Source organism: Palaemon carinicauda, chromosome 8 (assembly GCF_036898095.1).
Source record: "Palaemon carinicauda isolate YSFRI2023 chromosome 8, ASM3689809v2, whole genome shotgun sequence".
NCBI classification, from domain to species: domain Eukaryota; kingdom Metazoa; phylum Arthropoda; class Malacostraca; order Decapoda; family Palaemonidae; genus Palaemon; species Palaemon carinicauda.
Window position 1 is genome coordinate 139996173 of NC_090732.1, and position 9546 is coordinate 140005718.

Here is a 9546-nt window from a genome sequence, read left to right on the forward strand (position 1 = left end):
CACTGTAACTCAGTTTTAAAAACTGCTAAGTTGGTACATCAGACAAACGAGATCTGACCCCATTTGGGGTTAGCTGGGCTATCCCCCATCCAACCCCCATACATTTGTAATTCAAATGACAAAACCCCCATTATAAAAAACTTTAAGAAAGGGTAGTAAATCTCCCATCCCCTCCTATTAGAGGGTTTGTTGTGGTGGTATGTTGGCTGTCACAGAGGATGGTTCCTTTTAAGACACCGCGCATCATGACATCGCTCATAGCATTGAATTTCAGGTACTGAGGCTCTGTGGGAATTTTAAAGGAGTCTGAATTTGTGGGTCTCTTATATACACCAAGTTTGTGCAAAGCACACTGGCAGGAGAGAACCGGAGCCTTTGGTATTTATGTCGTATTGGATGCTTTGTTCTAACTTTACACAGAAAGTAAAGTCCTTGGAAAGCTATAAGCATTTTAACCCCCCAAAAAAGTCATGAGCATATTTTTTATACCTACTATTGCAAATATTCATTTAATTACAGTGTAATGCAAGTACCATCATCAAAGATTTTCTTAATTGCAAAATTTCCCCAGTTATTAACCATAGGGACTAAGAATAAAACCAGACTGTGGAAGACGGTGATGTTTTATTCCAACAAGTATAAAGCATGACAGAGCTAGTTATAAAGCAGAGGATAACAGATGTTTCTGGGATGGTGGTATAGACTATATACAAAGATACACGTGTGATGAGGATGGTATGAGCTGACACCCACTGCCTGCAGCGATACTCGCAAGAGACACACAGGGGGGGATGAGGGGTGAAAGTGATGCCTTATGAGAACATAACACCTAATAAAAAAGAACAAATCTTCCTATTGAAGACACAGATGGGCTCAACCCTACTGAATGAGATGCTTCGCTGACCTCTATATTACGCATAATGCTGGCATTGAGCAAAGACTCGTTATTTAAATCATGTAGGTGAGCAAAAGGTAACAGTAACCAGCACTTTCATTTAACTTTTCATTCACAACTTCTAAATCTAAATTTCATATCAAATTTTACTTATGAATGGAAATCTACCTTTGATGATGCAAGTTAACATGTCTACAAAAGTCTAGGCATTTGTCTACACCCATGACCTCGTGCATTTCACAATCATCTCAAAAAGAGCTCAAAGAAAGAAACAATTTGGTACTGGTACTTGAAAATTTTAACCATGGTAGAGGATTACTATCATCTTCCTGCATTCCAAATAAGTTATGGGCACTGTTGAATCAACAAATTTGTTATGAACTTGCTCTTTGTATGCATGTTTAACACTTGATTTCTACCATGCTCAAAATGAAAGCATTACAACTCAAGAATAGTAGTACATCACCAATTTTCTAAGTAAATAAAAGAAAAAAAATCTAAGGACATACAAACCTTATGAAATTGCAAATAGTTTCCCTTCCCTCATTTGCATGAGAAGTCGAGCATGTGTCCTTCCATGAAGAAACTGAGCCTTATTACCATGGCAGGTGCAACAGGCAGAAGGGAGAAGCTGTTTTAGGTATGTACACAACTGTGGATAATGATTACAACATATTTACAATGTTTACAGTAAACAGGGTTTATTATAACCTGTTGCCGTATTGAACTTATCAATGGAGTCTTGAACATTACATCTCTGAGATCAGTATACATCTTTTAACAATTATATACAACCAGCAATGATATACAAATGCATACTAAAATAATTTTGCATATCTGTAGCTTTCTCTTCCTATGTTTTCTGCATTAACTTTGGCATTACAGCTCTTCTGAAGTGCAACTGCAATAATCAGGAGCTTACAATTTCTTTTATCAGAGTAGACTTAACAGAAGTTATTAAAATGTTTTTGGAATACTGAATAAGAATCAGTACTTCTGAAAATAATTCAAGAAAAATTGTATGCATGTCAGCATTAGACATAATAAAAGGACAGTTTTGAGAAGTTAAAAATACATATGGTATACAGCATTGATTTAATTTAAAATCTTAATTGGAATTTTTTTTTAAACATTGAAGTAATGATATCAGAGGTAAATATAAAAATAATGCACCTCAGGTCAGGCATACCATACCTATTAGAAATTTAACATTCATATAACTATCCTTACAGATTTTCTTTTCCGTACAAAAATCCAATGAAAAGTCTGTGTATCTTCAGCATTTATTTTATTAAAGCAGCTCCTCTGCACTTCATTATGGGAGGGATACCAAGTGGGGAATTGGACGACAAACCTACAATAATGCTTTTCCACTATCTTAAAACAAATTCATTCATGTGTACAAGTAACAAAATCACAGAGAACATGTGTTGTGTCTCAAGTTACAGGACCATTTCTGATGCAGAAAATTGCACAGCATCACAATCATAGTAACAGCAAAAATAGCAAACTGTTGGTAATAACATATTTGGAAAAAAGTAACAAAATTTACAGATAACAATATGACTAACGACAAAGAAAATGTAATAATGCTAGTAAAAGTAGTATTGGATAAACTTTTGCTGTAAAATTCACATAAAAGCTACTTAAAATTCACAAATAAGGTTTTTACTGCTCACTTAATAAGGGTGTTTTTGCAAAAATATTTAATTGTTTTTTATATACTTGTAAGCTAGAAATCTGCCCATCTAGCAAGCACCCATTAGAAAGGCAACTTTTTATTTTGTACACAACACTCCACAGATGTTATCCTAACACAACAAGTATTTGTTGTCTTAAATGAATAGCAACAAATGCTCTTCCATTTTATCACTGAGGGGCATTGCACAATCTAAGAGCAATGGCACTTCTCTGTTTACAGAAATTAAGGAATCAAATGCAAATCAGATGTACTTGCAATGGAAATTAATTTGTGGAAAATACCATGTTTAAAAAAAACATTACAAGCACTTCAAAATCAATTATTTTGGACCCAAGCTACATAGAAATAGCTTCTAAAGTCTTCCTGAATAAATGTAAAAAACATTGATGAACCGTAGTTTATTTTTAAAAACGATAAAAAATACTTACAACAACTGGTAACAAGGTGATTGTCAAATTAATAACAACACCATTACATGTGATATTCATGTCATTTTCAATTGAAAATACAGACACAAAACCCTAATAAATTGGATTATCTAAGAAACTAGGGGAGTTATACAGTCGTTGGTTATCACAAAAGTTCCCACCTAACAAGACCAAGGATGCTAACAAACTCATTCTACAGTTATCTTCTTGGTCAATAAAAATTAGATGGTCAGTTATCAAATACAGGTAACCATTTTCCTCAGTTTTGAGGTTAACAATCATTCTTCATACAAATTATAGAAAGGGAAGAAAAATTTTACAAAAATAGCAAGAAGAACAGTTGAAATATAATTATATTTCAGTATTCTAGCAATATTATTCTATTAGTCTTTAATACTTTACATAATACATTACAATTTTTAAGAAAGAATTTTTCACCCAAGTTGGACATTAATATAGATAAGGGATTAAAAGTTGATTTAGCCAAGGTATGTGAGGAGGCCATTAAAAGTGCTACAACACTTCCTTGGCACAGATGCTGGTGTGGTGTCTACCAAACACCAGTGAATGATAAATGCTGGCCCAAGGACTAACATACATAATATCACTCAGAGCATCAGTATCACAGAAACACGTGGGTTTCAACAACACACGTCAATGTACACTAGAGTACGTGAGATGCGCACATAATTATATATACATATATGTATATGTACACATTGGAATCTCAGTTATCTGATTATCTGAGAGAACATTTGGCCTGCATATTTCATTCATCACAGTTCTGCATGTGTTTAACACTAAAACATACTTTACAAAAATTATAGTTGGTAAAATTCACTTTTTGTATTATAATGACTATTAGTTGTTATTGTCAAAACAACCATAAATCACTGAATCATCCACACAATCATATGTATAGCATACACAGACTTACACACAATGACTGATAAAACTTAAGTGTTAAAGTATGTGTTATATAAATATGTTCTAACTGTTACATTTGAAATGGAAGGACCCTTGTGAATCTACCAACAGAGCACATTAATAAAAAAAGGAGCACTGCTCATTATATGCAATAGCTCTGGGCTGAGAACATACTGCTAAACTTTCCTTCATACGAAACAGAATGAAATTTTACAGATATGAAAAACATCTTTGAGTATTAAATTCATACAACACTTTCATCAATGTATTAACAACAATTCTGACTTAATGAAACGATATATATTGTATGGATATAAAAACATATAACATGCAGCCCAGAAATGCATAATACATTCAGTAACTAATAAAAAGCAGTACCAAAATGTTCTCATGCACTTGAGACTGAGCAGCCAAAAGTGACGAATTATTGTAATTCATGGAGTGCTGGACTTGTCCTACTACGTCGAACCCCCAATCAAGGCCGATGAAATCTGCAAAAGAAATATAAATTTTAGAAAATTAAAAACTAGATTGTTTTTACAATCTAATGCTCATCTTATATTTAAACCCACAAGACTATGTAAAAGGTTTTTCCATACAATAACCATAATTACATATGACAAATAAAGTAGACTATTAACAACCAAGTAGCTACACAAAGTAGAATTCTCTTTCTAAGCTGTCCTACCATAATTGTGAAAAGGGCTCTTACACTCGCAATCCATGAACAAAGTAGAAGCTACAGTAATATATAAATTCTTAATATGCACTTACAAATGAATTGTGAACAATTGTGACGGCAGTTCTGATAGTCCCTGCTGTTACCTCGGGTCACCTTGGTGACCACTGAGGTAGCGGCAGTAGTTAGTTAGCATATAAAGCTTCAGTTGTAGTGGAAGAAAGAAGGTAGGCTATGACACCCTAGCAGTACCAGCCAAACACAGCAGTGTAACAATGAGGAAAAAAATCCGCCCCCCCTTTTTTTTTTTTTATGTTGGTTACCTCCCCAAAATGGGGGGAAATACGATGGAAATTGATAGATAAGATATATTAAACAAAATTTTATGAAATTAACCATACACAGTCATTATTATACACAAAGCATAAAAAAATTACTTGCACGACAAGATTTTTTTTTTTAGATACACAGGACTAACTTGGGGAACCCTGTATAGAAATGGATTGGATTTGTTGGAACTCATTTCCTGTAAAGAATTTTCAGTCATGGAATCATAGAGAAACAAAAATGATAAATTTTAGTACTGTACATGTCAGTCTAAAGCGCTGTAAAACCTATTTCAGATACTCAACTGTTCTCACTGTTGCTTACACCCCTCTGAGTTTTAAGTCTTCATATTGGTGGAGTTGACACTTTATGAAAAATTCTGTTGATATAGCCTGTAAGGGGAAATATTCATGATAAAGATCTGCTTAAACTTCAGAGCTTTTCTGAAGCTATTAGGAGCTGTAATTTCAGCATCAACATTTAATGTGGCTTTCTGACCATTGTCAAATTGTTAGTTTTTTTTCTTGATTGCTCATGCTTTTAACTACATAATTATGCCTAGAAATTTACAAACGATTAAAAACTAAATTTTAAAAATGGTTATTTCTACTCTTCTAATGTTCATACTGCATCTCTCTTGAAGCTTGGCCAAAATACATGTTAGCTCCAAAGCTAAAAAATTCTCATTTACATTCCTATAGATAGTCTTAGGCTTGTAATACAGTACAGGTATTGACACTACCTAGTGGATAATCAATAACCACATGATAGCGTTTTTATTCCTAGTGTTCATGAGGCTATTTTTCTATATACTGACTAGAATGAATTTCAAGACTTGAATTACAACTTAGTTTGATTTACAATGCCCAATGATGCTGGGTTATTTTTGTAAGACTCTTCCACCAAATAACCAGGCTTACTTGCATGACGACAATGTGGTAAATAGAGGACCAGATATTTTATACTGAAATTACTCATTTTCTTATTTTAGTAGTGTTAGAACCACTACCAGAGGTCCCTTACCAATTAGTCTTCTCCTTCCTCAATATCCGCCCGATACTACGAGGTGCCGTTCCACATCCGACTGCTTCCCGCTACTATGGCTACTGCCCCCCCACCCCATTACCACTACCCACGCTTCTTCCCTCCTTCCTTTTCTAGCACCGTGATATCCACACGCGTTTGTTTTCAGAGGGTCTCAGACGGGAGCTTAGTATTTACTTAATTCATATTATTATTTTCGGGCCGGATTTACAAGATAGGAATCCATACTTCCATCCAAGTATTCCGGCGTTATATTGGTATCCCTATATTCTTTTTTCTTTGTACCTCCTTGCCATCAATATTTAGTTCATTTTTGTATATACAATGCATTCTGGGACCATTTAGTTAATCTTGAATGCAATATCATTTATACATTTTGTACAGTACAGTATTAGAGTAATGTATACTATTTTTTATTAATTATACTGTGCAGTACTGTATGTAAAGTACTAAATGTACTGTACTCTACAATATGTACTGTATTTGACGGCCTATAGGATGCACTCTCCTGTAAAAGGGTAATGGAATACAAAAATGAGTCGTAAAGGCATTTCGTAAAAAATAGACATCCCGGGACAAACATCCTCCCAAAATGAGAAACCGTAGTACTTTACATATAGTAATATACACTACAGTATCAGAGAGTATTATATTAGATAGGAACAACTGTGATTTGTTGTTATAAGTGTCCCAATGACTAGTGTTACATACTATACTGTACTCAGCACTTGCCTTGTCCAGTACCTAGTGTACATGTATGCACATATAATGGACACTTACCGTTTTAACTCGATTACAAAATACATACACTGCGACAGAAACCAGGTAAAAACAATATTAGGCAGTACCTAGTATGGTAACCAACTGCGTGTAGTCAATGAGCAGCGAGTTAAAAGTGTTAGGAGTTATCCCACCCTAGGGCAGGAAGTATTCGCGAATTCTCGCTCTTCCTGTTTCTATTACCTAACCCTCACGAAGAACGAGGGCACAGACTGTATAATATTACTTTGAATTAGTAAAATGAAAAAAAAAATTTAATCTCAGAACAAAATACTGTAGTATCCTGTGGCATTCTCCTCAATAAGATGACTTACTTATTCAGAATTTTCATGCTTGTATTACGAGTTACTTGTAGCTACAGACTGGATGAAATCAAAAGTTAATTAGAATACTGCCGATTAAGTTAGAAAACTAACTTAGAATGGGTTCAAAAAGCCTGTATTACTCAATACCACAGGAAGATGTTAACAAACAAAGTGATGATTTTAAAAAAGGACAACAACAAAATGGTACATACAATTTATAGCCAAAGTGTCGAAAGGCGATTACATAACAAATCATAAAATACTGTAGTAGATATGCAGTATTCAGGGGAACAAAATATACTTAAGATTAAGAGGGTTTGGACGTGTGATGAGATAGAATGAGGAAGTATTAGTTAGAGAAGCAGCAGATGTGGAAGTTGCAGAAAGAAGACTCTTAGAAAGCCCCATGAAACTATAGTAAAATGGAAGATAATGCAAGTTCAAGTAGGAAGTGCATAAGACTGAGGAGAGTAAAGTGCACTCATTTCACATCCAACATGATTGGTGGGAAAGCAGACATTAAAAATAATGTTGATTTTTGGGACCAGTCAAATGAATTCTATAAACTTATTAATACAGGTACATAGCACAAAAATAACATTATATTGCCCATATTCTGACAACCAAACAATATGGAAAAACATAGAAATGTTAAAGTATTGTACTGAAATGCAATAAGTAGAACATGGTACAGTATATATTCATTGCAGGAATCAATACTTGATTTCAGGAATCTTATACGATGTTAAATGAAAATTTCAAATAAAAATATATTCCACTTGAGTAACGACCTGTTAAATTTAAGTAAAATATTTAATTGCCGAAAAAGTAATGACCAAGAAAATAGCTTTGCTGATCTTTCATTAGCAGACTCATTTTATAAGCCCACACCAAAACTTATTACAGTACATACCTAGTAAGATGCTTTGATTCTTCATGAACCTCCATTTCCATACTCTTGAAGTCATTCAACTCTTTTCTGATAGCAGCCTTATCTCTAGGTGTGAGACGAGTCCAAGGCTTGTCAGCCCGTCGGTCATACTCGTGCGCCTGAGTCACCTCTATATAGTCATTGAAGCGTATAATCTGGAATAGAAGAACGGACATTAATTAAATAAATTCCATATTCTAAAGCAACAACCATGCTCTTAAAACAAATTTCTGGGCTCGACCTGTGTCGCTCCATGAAATGCTTCTTATACCACCATTTCTAAGGTATAAATACTGCTAAATATACCAGAGAAAAAAGTTGCATGGAATGCCAGGAATAAACCCAGCTCGCTCACTCTAATATTGTGTCGGTATAGTAACTGGGGCGTGTTAGAACCACTACCAGAGGTCCCTTACCAATTTGTCTTCTCCTTCCTCAATATCCCCCGATACTACGAGGTGCCGTTCTACATCCAACTACTGCCCGCTACTACGACTAACCCCCCCCCACACACCCCCACCCCTACCACTACCCACGCTTCTTCCCTCATTCATTTTCTAGCACCAGTGATAGCCAGACGCATTTGTTTTCATAGCTTGTGTGTTTCTGTGTTTTCAAGATGTCAGACGTTCTGGAGATCCCTACTCCCAAGTTAAGTATTGTAATTATCTGTTTTGATAATTCTAGGTAGCAACACACGTTGAATTAATAATATTGTTAATTTTAGCCTCAGCGGCTTTGTGTGATGCCTTCCCTTACGGGTATATTTGGCATCCATTTTGGTGTCGCTACCTCCCGATCTCTTTGTTGTTTAAGACTTTCAATTAGTTCCTCATACTAATTGTAGTCTCATTTATTTTGCTCTAGAAATCTTATACAGTGTTTTAGCATGGCTATTGAAGTTTATTGACGCTTAAGTTTTATTTTGGCGTTCAGTTAGTTAGCCTACCTGACCGAGCAATACATGGCTTTGGACGGTAGCCTACTCCATGAGCCTCCCCTTCGATATATGTATTTTATATCTTAGTTAGAATGATCCTATTGAGTTTTACTTTATTTCCCTCGCCCAGAAATAGATTTTTCCTTTGTCAAGATCCCTTAATTATACTGCCAGAGGAATATAGATTAATAAAATAATCATAGTTACTGTATTGTACCAGTACCATCCAGAGTTTATCTGGAAGATTCACTGACCTTCAATCATCAAAAGTTCTAAAGAAATGAGTAAAGGAGAAAGTATGGCAGGGTATTCTCACTACAACTGGTCATCACTGGCACAAGTCATATGAACTAAGTTATGCATGGTGATTCAACATCTTGTTATAGAGCAACACTACTCCCTCTAACTGCATATCTTTCAAAAGGTTTGCCAGAGATTTTGAAATGATATAAAATTTGGAAAATAACTCCAAATCACAAAATTAATATACATACACTAACCAATCATATACAATACTGGGGGTTTTTCACAACTGAACTTGATGATGTTCATACACCTGCAAATCAAATATTGAAATAAAATATAGTC

The 9546-nt window shown here is 34.7% G+C and overlaps 1 protein-coding gene across 12 annotated transcripts in view; it reads right to left on the minus strand.

The window, feature by feature from the left end:
• Nucleotides 1-607: 607 nt before the first annotated feature.
• The window catches only part of LOC137645986 (phosphatase and actin regulator 1-like), an 868819-nt gene continuing 859880 nt past the window's right edge, over nt 608-9546 (minus strand). For 11 of the 12 annotated variants that reach the window (XM_068379094.1, XM_068379105.1, XM_068379095.1 and 8 more), the window contains 3 exons: nt 8001-8173; nt 5264-5350; nt 608-4443 (listed from right to left, as the gene is read on the minus strand). In XM_068379094.1, coding sequence (XP_068235195.1) covers nt 5326-5350; nt 8001-8173 — 198 coding nt within the window. In that variant the 3' untranslated portion in view covers nt 608-4443; nt 5264-5325. The remainder of the gene's footprint in view (nt 4444-5263; nt 5351-8000; nt 8174-9546) is intronic. The other variant, XM_068379093.1, reaches the window with a different exon arrangement.